The sequence below is a fragment of the Protomyctophum parallelum genome, assembly GCF_964188405.1.
Source record: "Protomyctophum parallelum genome assembly, chromosome: 23".
NCBI lineage: Eukaryota > Metazoa > Chordata > Actinopteri > Myctophiformes > Myctophidae > Protomyctophum > Protomyctophum parallelum.
Window position 1 is genome coordinate 33777986 of NC_139715.1, and position 18846 is coordinate 33796831.

Below are 18846 nucleotides of genomic sequence, written 5' to 3' on the forward strand. Positions count from 1 at the left end.
TATTATATAATAATAAAACTAAAAAATGTCGACATTTTTTAGTTTGTTATATAATATATAAATTATATATTATATAATAATAAAACTAAAAAAATAGTTTTTATTATTATAGTTTTTTCCACTCTTTATTAATCTAAAATAGTTTTTCTTTTCTTTTTTAATAGATTTATCAATCTAAAATAATATTTTTGATTAATAAATCTAAATAATATATCTATTTTAAATTGCTCATTTCGTGGAGGTTTATTTCGTTCATAGATAGATAGACCTGCTCCGGAAGTAGTTGCGGTTTAGTTCCACTCTCTCTCTCTCTCTTTGCGGAAGGAAGCCGGAAGAGGCGGAGCTCTTTGACCATACTTTCTCGCGCCGGGGGTAAAAAAAATGAGGGAGAATAAGAGCATGTCTTCTCAAGCAGCAGCACAGCACAAAGACATGATGGTGTCTAACCCACAGCCCAGCGCCGCCAAGAAACACAAGATGAGCAGCGACGAGAACAGCAACGACCCCGAGCTGTCCGGGGACGACAACGTGAGACAATTAAAGCCTATCAATATATTAATTAACTCCCGTTTAATTCTTCACCTCCAGCTGGAAGGACTGGAGCAACAAGGCTACAGTGATGATGCTCCAAACTAAAGCACAATTATTATTATTATTATCTTACTGCCAAATAAATAACGGATCTACAAGCTACAGACACTGTGCTCTCGTGACGCGTTGGTGGCTTGTAGATCTGTTCTTTGCCCATGGTTTCTTTGTAGTCAGTGGGTATTGCTACATTATAGCTACAATGGGTACTAGTGTAGCTAGTACTAGTAGCTACTAGCTAGTGCAAGCATTGTTGTTGTCTGTCTGAGCTGACCAGTGTGTGTGTGTGTGTGAAGCCTTTTCGGTGAATTGAGTAACTATGAACGACCCTAATGGAAACCTGCCATAGGGCTTTTGGGGTGTTAAATCCTCTTGGCAGACCTTGTATTGAACTGTACTTATGTGCTCCCCCCCCCCCCACCTTGCAAACTGTTAATAAAGTATTATTTAAATCATTCAATCAAAAAGCTCTTTGAACTAAACATGCAATGTCTGTCAGAAGATGCTGACTGACTTAGAGCAAAAATAAAAACAAGATATTTCCCGTGACATGTAATTGTGGTCTTCCATAGGTCTGTTGATGTGGCTTATTATCATATTGTTTTACAGTGAAGAGAAGAGAGTCCGCACACAGGTTTGCTCCAATATGGTGTTTTATTTAATTTAAAACGCCATAATATGAGCCGCAGGTGGCCTGACATCAGGTTATTGTTTTACAGTCACATAATGATACACATTAAACCCATTCTGACCTGAGATCAGATTCTAAAATTGTCTTCTAAATCCTGACCGTTTACTGAAAAAGCCTATGTTTCTGTGTCAGTCGTTCTTCGATTTTTCAAAAATAGCAGACCTACAAGCTCGTAGCGCGCCACTCGGTGGCGCGCTATGAGCTTGTAGATCTGCTATTTTTCAATAGCTAAATTATAACATAATGTTAAACACCAAAAGGGGTTCCTTGCTGGATGTAAAATGCATCATCTGACATCTGCGTTCTGCAGTGTTTTCCAAAACTGGCTTTGGTTTGTACCCAAACGTGGATGACAAGCCAGGGCACCATCACCTAACCTCCCACGGGGCAGCACACCTAAACCTAACCATCGCACCGCTCGCCTGCTATCACCGCTAGTCGCCGAGTCCCATAGACAGTAGGGTCCCATATAGACGGTAGGGTCCCATAGACGATAGGGTCCCATAGACAAATTATGCCACTTCCGGAAAATTTGTCTGGCTGTCAAAACGTACTGTAATTGCTCCCGATGTGCAGGCTGGTGCCTTGCATGGTTTCCTCCACCACCTGTCCTGTGTTAGCCCTAGAACGGCTCTTGTTGTTACATTACATACAGTATGTACAGTATTTCACATACAGAGCCATAGAACGGTCTGCTTACCTTCTGTTCGGGTTGCAAATTGGCGGCCTAAATGTGATAAATGCTCCGTTTGTACATTAACCCACTAACCTAGCCATGGTTCATGACTCTCGTATTCATACGAGAGTCATGAAGAAACTTCACCCAAGATTTCTGTATATATAAACATTCAGATTTCAAATATAAAGTACTCACAATTTGTCCCACGGGTGTTAGTTAGTTGCAGCTCCAGCGATTAGAATTTCTGCATATTGTTTAATAAAAAGCATTTTTATCCGAGGTGTTATTTTGCCCCTATCGGTCGGGAGGAGGGTGGCACTCGGTGTGTTCGATATAGGCACGCTGACCGCCCTGCCAATACAGACTAATAGGCGAGTGCGCTCCCGGTGTGCAACTGTGGATTTCCCAAACGAACCCCGTTTGAGAAAAGTAGCCGGGGCGCTCGGACAAAAATGCTTTTTATTAAACAACGCGGGACGCAGCAATTCTAATCGCTGGCGCTGCAACTAACTAACACCCGTGGGACAAATTGTGAGTACTTTATATTTGAAATCTGAATGTATATATATATAGGGAAATCTTGTAAATGCAGCGAGCGCAAAAGTTTCTGCATGACTGTCATGATAATCATCATGGCAGTCATGTTTCAGGGCTACCATTAAATAATTCCAAAGACGTGGAGTGAAAAATGGTCCTCTAGTTTCATATCCATGTGAAAGTTCTGGCACAAAACGTGTATTTAGTGAATTATCTCCATTTTTTCACGAGATGCACACGGAACGTCTTTCTCTCCGGGCGAGGGGGGGGGGGGGGGGGGGGGGCTGGAACGATGGATGAACTGATTTTACCAATACGTCCTGTTTACCGCAGACGTCGTCACCAATCTTTGGGTCACACAAAAGGTGGCCTTGCCATTGGTGCTGGGGTAATTAATCACATGACGCCACCTGCCAATTGTGTGACCCAAACTTTTGTGTTTGACCAGGGGGTCGATTGGTGATCATGACGTGTGTGTGTGTGTGTGTGTGTGTGTGTGTGTGTGTGTGTGTGTGTGTGTGTGTGTGTGTGTGTGTGTGTGTGTGTGTGTGTGTGTGTGTGTGTGTGTGTGTGTGTGTGTGTGTGTGTGTGTGTGTGTGTGTGTGTGTGTGTGTGTGTGTGGTGAATGGTTGAATGTAATGCACAATCTATAGCGTGTTTGGATACAGTGTTGTTTTTGGCAGCAAATTTCTATTTTAGTTTTAGTCATATAGTCTTTGGACTGAAACTTCATTTAGTTTTAGTCACATTTTAGTCACCTGGAATGTCTTAGTGTTTAGTCTAGTTTTAGTCGACTAAACGTCATAAGATTTTAGTCGACTAAATCTACAGTTGATTTAGTCGACTAAAATGTATTTTGGCGGGTCTTGATGCTGTCGTAATGACTGTTTTTACACTTTCTGAAAATAGCCGATCTACAAGCTCACAATTGCGACGCGTTGTGAGCTTGTAGATCGGCTATTTTCAGCATGCAACCAAAGTGTAAAATTACTCATATACTGGATCTCTTGTCCACTAGTCCCTTCCTAACATTTTAGTCTAGTTTTTATTTGTCGACGAATTGTCAGTATATTTAGTCTTAGTTTTAGTCATCATAGCTTCGTTTTTGTCAGTGATAAAAGGTAGTCGACGAACATTCTTCGTCTTAGTTTTAGTCGACGAAAACAACACTGCTTTGGATATATATATTCTAAATGCCGCGTTTCTTATTTCCCATATCTGGGCAGGACGACGCCGTCAGCGTGGAGAGCGGGAACGTGGAGCGCCCGGACACGCCCACCAACACCGCCAACGCTCCGGGCAGGAAGAGCTGGGGGCGGGGCAAGTGGAAGTCCAAGAAGTGCCGCTATTCCTTCAAGTGCGTCAACAGCCTGAGGGTGAGTTGGAGACGCAGCGCTCGACGGTCACATTTAGGTTTAGGCTTATCCCATTCTGACCTGAGATCAGATTCATACGAGGTTTCCACGGGGACACACACTGGGTCTGATTAAACCCATTCTGACCTGAGATCAGATTCATACGAGGTTTCCACGGGGACACACACTGGGTCTGATTAAACCCATTCTGACCTGAGATCAGATTCATACCAGGTTTCCACTGGGACACACACTGGTCTGATTAAACCCATTCTGACCTGAGATCAGATTCATACGAGGTTTCCACGGGGACACACACTGGGTCTGATTAAACCCATTCTGACCTGAGATCAGATTTGATTTTTCAAAAATAGCAGACCTACAAGCTCGTAGCGCGCCACTCGGTGGCGCGCTATGAGCTTGTAGATCTGCTATTTTTCAATAGCTAAAGCATATCATGATGCTGACACCAAAATGGGTTCCCGTTCAGAATGGGTTATTTATTTAGCATATAGTACAAGAAATAGACAATAACATATCAAAGAAACAAAAATACAACGCAAGGAAGGGAAGAAGCCAGCTGGCTTATTTGGAATCCTTTCCTGTAGGAAGAGATCATTAGAATAAACAGATTAAAAGTTCATAAAGAAACTGGTAAATGGTAAATGGTGCATTTATATAGCGCCTTTATCCAAGGCGCTTTACAGTAGATTGTGCATTACATTCACCCATTCATACACATTGCGGCGGAAGCCATGCAAGGTACCAACCAGCACATCGGGAGCAATTTGGGGTTCAGTGTCTTTGCCCAAGGACACTTTGACATGTAGACAGGAGGAGCCGGGATTCGAACCGCCGACCCATGGATCATTGGACGACCTGCTCTACCTCCTGAGCCACAGTCTCTGTTATTTTTCATGTCATGATTATGAATTGAATACCCAGAACTTGAATGAAAACAATACTTATTTTTTTCTTTTTCCTGGTGCTATCCTTTTGAACAGTGTTTAACTCATATATATATATATATATATAGGCCTCCCCCTGGCCAGCCGGGGCGCCTGATGGAGGGGAAAGGAACTGGTTGGAATAACGTGTTCCTTCAACACGCTACGTCCAACCAGGGAAACTCCCCCCTGTCAGGTGTAAAGGAGCAACTTGGACACTCAGGCATGAAGGAAGCATGAGTTCAAGTCCGTTGCTCTCCCCTTGTCCCCCATATATGGGGACTAGGTTGGTCTCCCCTTGTCCCCCATATATGGGGACTAGGTTGGTCTCCCCTTGTCCCCCATATATGGGGACTAGGTTGGTCTCCCCTTGTCCCCCATATATGGGGACTAGGTTGGTCTCCCCTTGTCCCCCATATATGGGGACTAGGTTGGTCTCCCCTTGTCCCCCATATATGGGGACTAGGTTGGCGGAGGGTGTGTAGAGCCCAGGATCACATTAGATGATTGACAGGGGTGAAAAATGGGTTACAAAATCGTGGGATAAAAATTATTAGGAAAAAAAAAAAGAACTGTAGTGTCATTTGATTCAGAGTTGATTTTGACGGCAATTTTTGACTTTTGAATGACATTCCATTTTGTCTTACTTTAGTCATTTTTAGTTAATAGTTTTAGTCGACACTAAATCTACAGTTGATTTTGTCGACACAAAAATATCTTGGCAGGCCTTGATGGCGTGACGATTTGACCGTGGCTGCATGCTGACCATAGCCGATCTACAAGCTCACATGAACATAGCCGATCTACAAGCTCACATGAACATAGCCGATCTACAAGCTCACATGAACATAGCCGATCTACAAGCTCACATGAACATAGCCGATCTACAAGCTCACATGAACATAGCCGATCTACAAGCTCACATGAACATAGCCGATCTACAAGCTCACATGAACATAGCCGATCTACAAGCTCACATGAACATAGCCGATCTACAAGCTCACAACGCTGAACATAGCCGATCTACAAGCTCACATGAACATAGCCGATCTACAAGCTCACAACGCAACATGTAGAACTGCTATTTTCTGAGCGCAAAACACCCCCCCCCAGAGCACAATGGAACATAAAATGACTTGTCTTTTAGTTCTGGTGGATCACTTCTCCCCCCCCTCCCCTCCCCCCCTAACATTTTAGTGTTAGTTTTTATCTGTTGATGAAATTGTTGTATATTTGGTCATGGTTTTAGTCATAGCTTATGGGTTTTTATTCAGTTTTAGTCAGTGAAAAAAAGGTACTTCTTGACGAACATAGTTTTAGTCTTAAACCCATTTTGGTCGGGAACCCCTTTTGGTGTTAGCATCATGTCATGCTTTAGCTATTGAAAAATAGCAGATCTACAAGCTCATAGCGCGCCACCGAACGACTGACATAGAAACACAGCTTTTTCAGAAAACTGTCAGGATGTAGAAGAACATTTTTTTGAATCCGATCTCGGGTCAGAATGGAAAACTGTCAGGATGTAGAAGACGTTTTTAGAATCTGATCTCAGGTCAGAATGGAAAACTGTCAGGATGTAGAAGACATTTTTTAGAATCTGATCTCAGGTCAGAATGGAAAACTGTCAGGATAAAGAAGACATTTTTTAGAATCTGATCTCAGGTCAGAATGGAAAACTGTCAGGATGTAGAAGACATTTTTTAGAATCTGATCTCAGGTCAGAATGGAAAACTGTCAGGATGTAGAAGACATTTTTTAGAATCTGATCTCAGGTCAGAACGGGTTAACCCATTCTGAACAGGAACCCATTTTGGTGTTGGCATCATGTTATGCTTTAGCTATTGAAAAATAGCAGATCTACAAGCTCATAGCGCGCCACCGAGTGGCGCGCTACGAGCTTGTAGGTCTGCTATTTTCAAAAAACTGTCAGGATTTAGAAGACGGTTTTAGAATCTGATCTCAGGTCAGAATGGAAAACTGTCAGGATGTAGAAGAACATTTTTTAGAATCTGATCTCAGGTCAGAACGGGTTAACAAAATCAACACTTATGTGAGTATTGTTGTCGTGTGCAGGAGGATCACGGCCAGCCGCTGTTTGGGGTCCAGTTTAACTGGCACAGCAAAGAGGGAGACCCGCTCGTCTTCGCCACCGTCGGCAGCAACAGGGTAAGTTTACTACTGTACCTACTGTACTACAGTACCTACTGTACTACAGTACCTACACATATATACCTAACGTATGTATGATGGCATCACAACAGGGTAAGTTTACCTACAAGGATTGTGCTTGGCTATACTGTACCTGTATGTATAATGGCATCATACCTGTTTAAAGGAGAATTCCTGATGCTAGAATGCTTTCTTATCTTTCTTACCTTTCTTTGTAGTTGTTACGTCCCCACCAAAGAGGTCCAGGTGTTTTTTTGTGCAAAAACTCCTTATAGGCTATTTTCCCCTACCATAAGCCCTCAAGGAATTGCATTGCATTGAATGGGAATTGAATGGGGCTATGGGGTGTTATGCTAATTTGCTTATTTCCATCTAAAGAAGTAGTAAAGTGTGCCGCTTGGGATATTATTTACATTATGAAGAGAGGATATATACAAAGAAATTATAATTTTGAGCGATGGAAATAAGCGAATTAGCGCAACACCCCATAGCCCCATTCAATTCCCATTCAATGCAATTCATTGAGGGCTTATGGTAGGGGAAATAGCCAATAAGGAGCTTTTGCACAAAAAAACACCTGGACCTCTTTGGTGGGGACGTAACAACTACAAAGAAAGGTAAGAAAGCCTTTTAGTATGGAATTCTCCTTTAATTCTACCTGAAAAGTTCATGTCATGTCTGTAAAAGAAAGTCAAATTAAAGGAGAATTCCATACTAAAAGGCTTGCTTACCTTTCTTTGTAGTTGTTACGTCCCCATCAAAGAGGTGTTATTTTGTGCAAAAGCTCCTTATTGGCTATTTCCCCTACCATAAGCCCTAAATGAATTGCATTGAACTGAATGGGAATTGAATGGGGCTATGGGGTGTTGTGCTAATTCGCTTATTGCCATCGCTCAAAATTATTATTTCTTTGTATATATCCTCTCTTCATAATGTAAATAATATCCCAAGCGGCACACTTTACTACTTCTTTAGATGGAAATAAGTGAATTAGCACAACACCCCATAGCCCCATTAAATTCCCATTCCATTCAATGCAATTCATTTAGAGCTTATGCAATGTAACATTGCATATGTAACATTGACGATGTCGTATTGAAGTGTACTTTTTTTATTTCTGCCTCTTGGCCTTCAGTTCCCACTTGTAAAAGAGACACAGTCTCAATGTGATTTTACTGGTTAAATAAAAGGTTAAATATAAATAAAATAATCTGAAATTGATCTGGTAATGCCTGACAACGGCTACCATAATTATAAACTCTTGGCCGTGTGAGATGTTAGCCCTTTTCCATGAGCTTTTCTTTTGTCTTCTGTTCCCCAGGTCACTCTATATGAATGCCACTCTCAAGGGGACATCAAACTGCTCCAGTCCTATGTGGATGCGGATGTATCCTTTTTTCCCTTAACCCCTTTTGGTGTTTTAAACATTATGTTATAATTTAGCTATTGAAAAATAGCAGATCTACAAGCTCATAGCGCGCCACCGAGTGGCTTGTAGGTCTGCTATTTTTGAAAAATCGTGAAAATCTTTTCGTCCTGGTTTTAGTCGACTAAATCCCCACACGGTCCACGGCTACAGTATCCCCTTAACGAGCCAATCACCAGGCCGACGAGAACTTCTACACGTGTGCGTGGACCTTCGACTCCAACACCAGCCACCCGCTGCTCGCCGTGGCGGGGTCCCGCGGCATCATCCGCGTCATCAACCACATCACCATGCAGTGTATCAAGGTAGGGTCCAATCACCATGCAGTGCATCAAGGTACGGTCCAATCACCATGCAGTGCATCACGGTACGGTCCAATCACCATGCAGTGCATCACGGTACGGTCCAATCACCATGCAGTGCATCACGGTACGGTCCAATCACCATGCAGTGCATCACGGTACGGTCCAATCACCATGCAGTGCATCACGGTACGGTCCAATCACCATGCAGTGCATCAAGGTAGGGTCCAATCACCATGCAGTGCATCAAGGTAGGGTCCAATCACCATGCAGTGCATCACGGTACGGTCCAATCACCATGCAGTGCATCACGGTACGGTCCAATCACCACGCAGTGCATCAAGGTAGGGTCCAATCACCATGCAGTGCATCAAGGTACGGTCCAATCACCACGCAGTGCATCAAGGTAGGGTCCAATCACCATGCAGTGCATCAAGGTACGGTCCAATCACCATGCAGTGCATCACGGTACGGTCCAATCACCATGCAGTGCATCACGGTACGGTCCAATCACCATGCAGTGCATCACGGTACGGTCCAATCACCATGCAGTGCATCACGGTACGGTCCAATCACCATGCAGTGCATCAAGGTAGGGTCCAATCACCATGCAGTGCATCAAGGTAGGGTCCAATCACCATGCAGTGCATCACGGTACGGTCCAATCACCATGCAGTGCATCACGGTACGGTCCAATCACCACGCAGTGCATCAAGGTAGGGTCCAATCACCATGCAGTGCATCACGGTACGGTCCAATCACCATGCAGTGCATCACAGTACGGTCCAATCACCATGCAGTGCATCAAGGTAGGGTCCAATCACCACGCAGTGCATCAAGGTAGGGTCCAATCACCACGCAGTGCATCAAGGTAGGGTCCAATCACCATGCAGTGCATCAAGGTAGGGTCCAATCACCATGCAGTGCATCACGGTACGGTCCAATCACCACGCAGTGCATCACAGTACGGTCCAATCACCATGCAGTGCATCAAGGTAGGGTCCAATCACCATGCAGTGCATCACGGTAGGGTCCAATCACCATGCAGTGCATCACGGTAGGGTCCAATCACCATGCAGTGCATCAAGGTACGGTCCAATCACCATGCAGTGCATCACAGTACGGTCCAATCACCATGCAGTGCATCAAGGTAGGGTCCAATCACCATGCAGTGCATCAAGGTAGGGTCCAATCACCATGCAGTGCATCACGGTAGGGTCCAATCACCATGCAGTGCATCAAGGTACGGTCCAATCACCATGCAGTGCATCACGGTACGGTCCAATCACCATGCAGTGCATCACAGTACGGTCCAATCACCATGCAGTGCATCAAGGTAGGGTCCAATCACCATGCAGTGCATCAAGGTAGGGTCCAATCACCATGCAGTGCATCACGGTAGGGTCCAATCACCATGCAGTGCATCACGGTAGGATCCAATCACCATGCAGTGCATCAAGGTACGGTCCAATCACCATGCAGTGCATCACGGTACGGTCCAATCACCATGCAGTGCATCACGGTACGGTCCAATCACCATGCAGTGCATCACGGTACGGTCCAATCACCATGCAGTGCATCAAGGTACGGTCCAATCACCATGCAGTGCATCACGGTACGGTCCAATCACCATGCAGTGCATCACGGTACGGTCCAATCACCATGCAGTGCATCACGGTACGGTCCAATCACCATGCAGTGCATCACGGTACGGTCCAATCACCATGCAGTGCATCAAGGTAGGGTCCAATCACCATGCAGTGCATCACGGTAGGGTACATCACACCCATCCTGTTTTCCTTGCACTGGCTCCCAGTCGTCTCACACAGAACCCTCCATGGTCAGAACCCTCCATGGTCAGGCCCATATATGGTCAGGCACCCCCATAGATTTGTGACGTAGTCCACCCATATGTTCCTAAAATGCCTCTTGAGGTCCTCATCCCAAGCCCTGCTGGTCGTTCCACCCACAAGGCTAAAAACTAAAGGTGATCGTTGAGCCTTTTCTAGTTTCGCCCCCAGGCTATGGGATGACCTCCCAGGCTATGGAATGACCTCCCAGGCTATAGGATGACCTCCCAGGCTATGGAATGACCTCCCGGAGCACCTGAAATCTGTGGCCTTAAAAAAAACCTTTAAAGACCCACCTTTTCAGACAGGCCTTTGTAACATGATGCATATATTAGATTTATTTAAAATTGCTCATTTTGTGGAGGTTGATATGTTGATATTGTGACATTGATATTAGAGCCCTATTGCTACCTTTTGTCACATGGATAATAAACATCTTCCATAAACTGCTGAAAACATTTTATTTTCTATAAATCTATAAGTGGTCTTGTTGTCTTGTCTTGTTGTGTGCAGCATTACGTGGGTCTATACGTCTATAAGTGGTCTTGTCTTGTTCTCTGCAGCATTACGTGGGTCACGGGAACGCCATCAACGAGCTCAAGTTTCATCCCAGAGATCCAAATCTGCTCCTTTCTGTCAGTAAAGGTAGGTTACCTGTCATCTCCACACACTGTACAGTTACACTGCACACTGTACAGTTACACTGCACACTGTACAGTTACACTGCACACTGTACAGTTACACTGCATACCTCTGGTTACACTGCATAACTCTGGTATATTGAAAAATAGCAGATCTATAAGCTCGTAGCGCGCCACCGAGTGGCGCGCTACGAGCTTATAGATCTGCTATTTTTCAATAGGTAAAGCACGACATGATGCAAACACCAAAATGGGTTCCCGTTCAGAATGGGTTAATAATCATGTCCAACTTCTCTCCATTTCGTCGTCTTATTTATGTCCTTCTGTTTTCTCAGACCACGCCCTTCGTCTGTGGAACATACACACAGACACCCTGGTGGCGATATTCGGAGGGGTCGAAGGTCATCGAGATGAGGTGTTGAGCGCAGTGAGTAATACTTTAATTAGTCAGAAATGTAGACGGCATGGAGTTTAGAGTGCTGTTGTTTTTGGCAGCAAATTACTATTTTAGTTTTAGTCATAGTCTCTTGAATAGTTTTCACTTGGTTTTAGTCACATTTTAGTCACATGCAAACATGCAAACTCTGTGCAGAAAGGGCCCCGCCTCGGGTACACGGGCACCGCTGTTGTGGGTTGTTCTTTAAGGAGACGTCTTGTTGTGTTTTGCCGAACAGGACTTCGACCTGCTCGGGGACAAGATCATGTCGTGTGGAATGGACCACTCTCTGAAGCTGTGGAGGATCAACTCAGAGAGGATGCAGAGGGCCATCCGAGGCTCCTACGAGTACAACCCTTCCAAGACCAACAGGTACTATTACAGACCTGAGATCAGATTCTACAAATGTGACCAGTGCCAACAAAACATGCCTCATGTCGCCAGAATGAACATGCCTTGGCTTAAATCAATAAATAAACTCGTTTTTTTTTTTTATGTGATTTTCTTTTTTTTTCATATTAATACAGTTTGAATGTTGAAGAAGGTTTTCATTCAAACAGATTGTTCATTTGGGCAAATGAAATGTATACATTTATACGTCAAAGTGGGCTTGTTTTTTAACAAGTTTTTGGGGGCAGAAGAGCGCAGTTCCGAGATTTGCATGTTGTGTACGATTGGTCCCGGAATCTCTTTGTCCTCAGGTTTCACGCTCTGATCACCGCCCATTAGCGTGCTTGTGTTTGTAAACACAGAAGTATTCTACATGGCTATAGTAGTATGGAGGAGCATTTGGGTTATAGCCTACTTTACAGAAAATAAACAAAACCACGTATAGCTACTCGCTGAAATACACTTCCCAGCTTGGAGTCTTTCACCAACAAACAACAGGCTAGAAGCTAGCTAGCCTAGTTAGCTAGCCGTCTGTGTCGTGTGTTAAAGAGCCAAGATCACACGTCTTTTCTTTTAATCACAACTCGCTCATTTCTTGCTCATTTAAAAAAAGGTTATATACTATGTAAACTATGAAATGCAGGCTTTCATTTGGTATACAGATCGTTTGTGTAGGTCTTCTCTACGAAACGGTATCAATTGAAAAGGAAATGTCGGGAAAATGCTTTATTTTTTCCCTCGCGCACCCAGCAAAGCCGTTAGCACTGTTAATTCAACATCCGGTGATGGGAGGATACGGATCGTGTATGTATTGTGTATGGAAATCAGCGCATAGTAGCTTTAGACCGGATGTAAGCCTTGCACACTAAATAGAAACCAGGCATTATGACTTGCTGTTTGCTGTATCTGTTTTTTTTTAATAGCAAATCTACAAGCCACAACGCATCATAGCCTGATGCATCAGTTTTATTTGTTTAAAATACTGGGTCAATTGTCTGACTTTGATTGCTTAAAGTAGAATGCTGTACTGCAGCTATTTACAACCAGGTAGTGTATAAGTTAAATTGAATTGTTGTACTTTCAAAAGGGTTTATTGGGGCACCTAAGGTGTAAGATCTCATTCTTCTGCCCTTTGTTTCAGTGCACACCTGTAAAAGCATTGGTCTAAAACTACATAGCCTTATATATCCATTGAAAACTCTGTTAGCCTACTAGTTACTTTTTAGATTGTATTATTACAAAACATACACTAAACAACTTCAGTCCTATTAGTTTACTTTAACTCAAGTACTCATGTACTTTCCCACACCTAAGTGTCCACTCAACTGTCATTGACAGCTAACCTAGTGGGGGAGTGGTTATTGGGTGGGGGAGTGATTATGCAAGAAATTAGGGGTGTGGACAAGTATCTATTGTCACACCCATTCAAGTGGTGCTAAAAGTTCAGGATTCTTTGAATGGCTTATTCTCTACTTTGGGGTTTCTGTTTCAACAAGTTATATCTCCTTCAATTATTGTCCAATTTCATTGAATGATACATCATATGAAAGCTTACATTCTGTACTTTAATAATCTGTAACAATCTGTAATTTGTAAAAATCGAGTTGAGGCATTTTTCGCTGGAGTTGGTCACAAATGTTCTTCTACATCCTGACAGTTTTCTATAAAAAGCCTATGTTTCTATGTCAGTCGTTCTTCGATTTTTCAAAAATAGCAGACCTACAAGCTCGTATGAGCTTGTAGGTCTGCTATTTTTCAACACCAAAAGGGGTTCCCACCCAAAATGGGTCTTAAAGGCCTTAATTGCGAGAATGCTGTGAAATTGTAGATCTGCTTATTTTCAGAGCGCAACCAAACGTAAAAATGACTTGTAGTTCAAACTGGATCTTAATCTCCACTAGTCATTTTTTTTTATTAGAATTAGCGTAGTTTCTATTTAGTTTTTGTCAGTGGGGGGAAAAAAGGTAGTCGACAAACCCTTTTCGCCATGGTTTTAGTCATGGTTTTAGTCGAGGAATCACCGCTGCCTGTGCTGTGGGGAACTGCCCATAGATCCCAAGTCCTGTTAGTCCCAACATGCACTGCTCCCGTGCTTGCGGTTAGGTCTAGGTTTGCTCCGTGCTTGCGGTTAGGTTTAGGTTTGCTCCCCTGCTTGCGGTTAGGTTTAGGTTTGCTCCGTGCTTGCGGTTAGGTTTAGGTTTGCTCCGTGCTCGCGGTTAGGTTTAGGTTAGGGTTAGAGATAGGGATAGTCATTTCGGAACAATGAACCTTCTGACTAATGACACGACACCGTGCTGTGTTCCCCCAGGCCTTTCGTCTCCCAGAAGATCCACTTCCCAGACTTCTCCACGCGCGACATCCACAGGAACTACGTGGACTGTGTGCGCTGGCTGGGCGACCTCATCCTGTCCAAGGTGGGTGAACTACGTGGACTGTGTGCGCTGGCTGGGCGACCTCATCCTGTCCAAGGTGGGTGAACTACGTGGACTGTGTGCGCTGGCTGGGCGACCTCATCCTGTCCAAGGTGGGTGTCGAGTTCAACCGTGACCTCGTCCAGGTTTTTTGTTCTCCACGTGCCATTCTGACCTGAGATCAGATTCATACGAGGTTTTCCACTGGACACACACTGGTCTGATTAACCCATTCTGACCTGAGATCAGATTCACATACGAGGTTTCCACTGGACACACACTGGTCTGATTAACCCATTCTGACCTGAGATCAGATTCTAAAAATGTCAGTCGTTCTTCGATTTTTCAAAAATAGCAGACCTACAAGCTCATAGCGCGCCACTCGGTGGCGCGCTATGAGCTTGTAGGTCTGCTATTTTTCAATAGCTAAAGCATAACAGGCCTCTGACCTGCTCTGTCTCAGCGACCTGTTCTGACCTGACCTCTGACCTGCTCTGTCTCAGCGACCTGTTCTGACCTGTTGTCCCTTTCCAGTCCTGTGAGAACGCCATCGTGTGCTGGAAGCCTGTTCTGACCTGTTGTCCTGTCTCTTTACCTTTCCAGTCCTGTGAGAACGCCATCGTGTGCTGGAAGCCCGGGAAGATGGAGGGCGACATCGACGGGATCAAACCCAACGAGTCCAACGTGACCGTCCTGGGACGCTTCGACTACAGCCAGTGTGACATCTGGTACATGAGGTTCTCCATGGACTTCTGGCAGAAGGTAACGCTTTGACCCATTCTGACCTGAGATCAGATTCATACCAGGTTTCCACTGGGACACACACTGGGTCTGATTAACCTGATCTCTGTATTCACTTAGAGATGGAATGATTATGATCTTATGGCATCTGGATAAGAGGGAAAACGGCAATGATAATTTTTCAGATACCCCTCAGATAGCCTCGTCTTATTCACAAAAAACGACAAGGAAATAACATTTTCGTCCCGATGATATTGGGGTATTGGCCGTTCTCTCCAGAGACAGCTGTAGTCTAAACGTGGGCGGAAATGAAATGTATTGTTAAAGGTCTGGCTGGGATTCCGTGACAGTGTAGAGGGATTTGGCTCCTCAGTCAGAGCACAGGGGGGGGGGGGGACAAATAGTAATAATAATATTAATAATAATAAAACTTTATTTGTATAGCACCTTTCATGACATGAAATGCAGCTCAAAGTGCTTTACAGAACAATGGAGAATAAAAGAAAAGCAAGGCAACGACATTAAAAAACAAGCAGTAATGCAATACAGTGAGGACATGAATAACAAAAAATAAAAGATCAATTAAAAGCAATGTTGTAGAAGTGGGTCTTGAGCTGAGCTTTAAAAATGTCTACAGAGGCTGCCTGTCGAAGGTACAGTGGGAGTTTGTTAAACTACAGAGGCTGCCTGTCGAAGGTACAGTGGGAGTTTGTTAAACTACAGAGGCTGCCTGTCGAAGGTACAGTGGGAGTTTGTTAAACTACAGAGGCTGCCTGTCGAAGGTACAGTGGGAGCTTGTTAAACTACAGAGGCTGCCTGTCGAAGGTACAGTGGGAGTTTGTTAAACTACAGAGGCTGCCTGTCGAAGGTACAGTGGGAGTTTGTTAAACTACAGAGGCTGCCTGACGAAGGTACAGTGGGAGTTTGTTAAACTACAGAGGCTGCCTGTCGAAGGTACAGTGGGAGTTTGTTCCATGCCGTCGGCCCGTAGAAGCAAAAAGCTGCTTTCCCGTATTTTTTTGTTGCCATTTTTTTTAGGCAAAGCGAGCAGGCCAGCAGTGGAAGACCTTAGGGGGCGGTTTGGGACATATTTAGGCAGGCAGTCATGTAGGTAGGAAGGTGCGAGACCATTGAGAACTTTATAAACAAGTAGGACTATTGTATTGTATGGTCTATGGGTGAATGACCTTGGGTCTATGGGTGAATGACCTTGGGTCTATGGGGTGAATGACCTTGGGTCTATGGGGTGAATGACATTGGGTCTATGGGTGAATGACCTTGGGTCTATGGGGTGAATGACCTTGTCCTTGCAGATGCTGGCCCTGGGGAACCAGGTGGGGAAGCTGTACGTGTGGGACCTGGAGGTTGAAGACCCTCACAAAGCCAAGTAGGTTTTAGTGTGCCTCGACGATAGCTGAAGCATAAAGAATTAACCACATGAACCCCATTCTGTTAACATCCTGGGGCTGTGTGAAAATGTCATACCTCAATTTGTATGCCAAATACCTCCTCTACATAGCTATGAATATGACTGTGGCTACTTCACTCTTGTTTGCACATATTATTACGGGCTTGATTAAAAACTGAACGAGCCCCATCCCTCCATCCCTGTCCCCTGTTCCCTGTCCCCTGTCCCCTGTCCCCTGTTCCCTGTCCCCTGTTCCCTGTTCCCTCCTCCCTGTCCCCTGTCCCCTCCATCCCTGTCCCCTCCATCCCTGTCCCCTGTCCCCTGTTCCCTGTCCCCTCCTCCCTGTCCCCTGTTCCCTCCTCCCTGTCCCCTGTCCCCTCCATCCCTGTCCCCTCCATCCCTGTCCCCTGTCCCCTGTTCCCTGTCCCCTCCTCCCTGTCCCCTGTTCCCTGCTCCCTGCTCCCTGCTCCCTGTTCCCTGTCCCCTGTTCCCTGTCCCCTGTCCCCTGTTCCCTGTCCCCTGTTCCCTGTCCCCTGTTCCCTGTTCCCTCCTCCCTGTCCCCTGTCCCCTGCTCCCTGTCCCCTGTTCCCTGTCCCCTCCTCCCTGTCCCCTGTCCCCTCCTCCCTGTCCCCTGCCCCCTCCTCCCTGTCCCCTGTCCCCTCCTCCCTGTCCCCTCCTCCCTGTCCCCTGTCCCCTCCTCCCTGTCCCCTGTCCCCTCCTCCCTGTCCCCTGTTCCCTGTCCCCTGTCCCCTCCTCCCTGTCCCCTGTCCCCTCCTCCCTGTCCCCTGTCCCCTCCTCCCTGTCCCCTCCTCCCTGTCCCCTCCTCCCTGTCCCCTGCCCCCTCCTCCCTGTCCCCTGTCCCCTCCTCCCTGTCCCCTGTCCCCTCCTCCCTGTCCCCTGTCCCCTCCTCCCTGTTCCCTGTCCCCTGTCCCCTGTTCCCTGTCCCCTGTCCCCTCCTCCCTGTCCCCTGTCCCCTCCTCCCTGTCCCCTGTCCCCTGTCCCCTCCTCCCTGTCCCCTCCTCCCTGTCCCCTGTCCCCTCCTCCCTGTCCCCTGTCCCCTCCTCCCTGTCCCCTCCTCCCTGTCCCCTGCTCCCTGTCCCCTCCTCCCTGTCCCCTGTCCCCTCCTCCCTGTCCCCTGTCCCCTCCTCCCTGTCCCCTGTCCCCTCCTCCCTGTCCCCTCCTCCCTGTCCCCTGTCCCCTCCTCCCTGTCCCCTGTTCCCTGCTCCCTGTCCCCTGCTCCCTGTTCCCTGCTCCCTGTTCCCTGCTCCCTGTCCCCTCCTCCCTGCTCCCTGTCCCCTGTCCCCTCCTCCCTGTCCCCTCCTCCCTGTCCCCTGTCCCCTCCTCCCTGTCCCCTGTCCCCTCCTCCCTGTCCCCTCCTCCCTGTCCCCTGCTCCCTGTCCCCTCCTCCCTGTCCCCTGTCCCCTCCTCCCTGTCCCCTCCTCCCTGTCCCCTGTCCCCTCCTCCCTGTCCCCTCCTCCCTGTCCCCTGTCCCCTCCTCCCTGTTCCCTGCTCCCTGTCCCCTGCTCCCTGTTCCCTGCTCCCTGTTCCCTGCTCCCTGTTCCCTGCTCCCTGTCCCCTCCTCCCTGCTCCCTGTCCCCTGTTCCCTCCTCCCTGCTCCCTGTCCCCTGTCCCCTCCTCCCTGTTCCCCGTCCCCTGCTCCCTGTTCCCTGTCCCCTGTCCCCTCCTCCCTGTCCCCTGCTCCCTGCTCCCTGTCCCCTGCTCCCTGTCCCCTGCTCCCTGTTCCCTGCTCCCTGTTCCCTGTTCCCTGCTCCCTGTCCCCTGCTCCCTGTTCCCTGCTCCCTGTTCCCTGCTCCCTGTTCCCTGCTCCCTGTCCCCTCCTCCCTGCTCCCTGTCCCCTGTTCCCTCCTCCCTGCTCCCTGTCCCCTGTCCCCTCCTCCCTGTTCCCCGTCCCCTGCTCCCTGTTCCCTGTCCCCTGTCCCCTCCTCCCTGTCCCCTGCTCCCTGCTCCCTGTCCCCTGCTCCCTGTCCCCTGTTCCCCGTCCCCTGCTCCCTGTTCCCTGTCCCCTGTTCCCTGTCCCCTGCTCCCTGTTCCCTGCCCCCTGTCCCCTCCTCCCTCGTCCCCAGGTGCACCACCTTGACGCTGCCCAAATGTACGTCGGCCATCCGGCAGACCAGCTTCAGCCGAGACAGCAGCATTCTGATCGCCGTGTGCGACGACGCCTCCATCTGGCGTTGGGACCGACAGCGCTGAGCTCCAGGCCAACCCAGACTCCTCCCCCCCCCCCCCTCTCTGACTCTGTAGCCTGGGTTCTGTA

At 46.9% G+C, this 18846-nt stretch overlaps 1 protein-coding gene across 1 annotated transcript; it reads left to right on the forward strand.

Moving 5' to 3' along the window:
• The first annotated feature begins 398 nt into the window (after positions 1 to 398).
• Positions 399 to 18804, forward strand: eed (embryonic ectoderm development). The gene is made up of 12 exons (XM_083758632.1): positions 399 to 528; positions 3722 to 3871; positions 6871 to 6963; positions 8288 to 8353; positions 8572 to 8697; positions 11108 to 11189; positions 11521 to 11612; positions 11860 to 11993; positions 14320 to 14425; positions 15026 to 15184; positions 16477 to 16550; positions 18656 to 18804. The coding sequence occupies exons 1-12, from the start codon at positions 400 to 402 to the stop codon at positions 18780 to 18782; spliced, it is 1338 nt and encodes a 445-aa protein (XP_083614758.1). The 5' UTR covers position 399; the 3' UTR covers positions 18783 to 18804.
• Positions 18805 to 18846: the final 42 nt, after the last annotated feature.

Bases quoted from the DNA above. Each gene is read 5' to 3' on its own strand.
- eed (XM_083758632.1), top strand. From the start codon at position 400: ATGTCTTCTCAAGCAGCAGCACAGCACAAAGACATGATGGTGTCTAAC. The intron at 8,354-8,571 runs GTATCCTTTTTT...GCCAATCACCAG, and splicing joins AGTCCTATGTGGATGCGGAT to GCCGACGAGAACTTCTACAC. The intron at 15,185-16,476 runs GTAACGCTTTGA...TTGTCCTTGCAG, and splicing joins CCATGGACTTCTGGCAGAAG to ATGCTGGCCCTGGGGAACCA.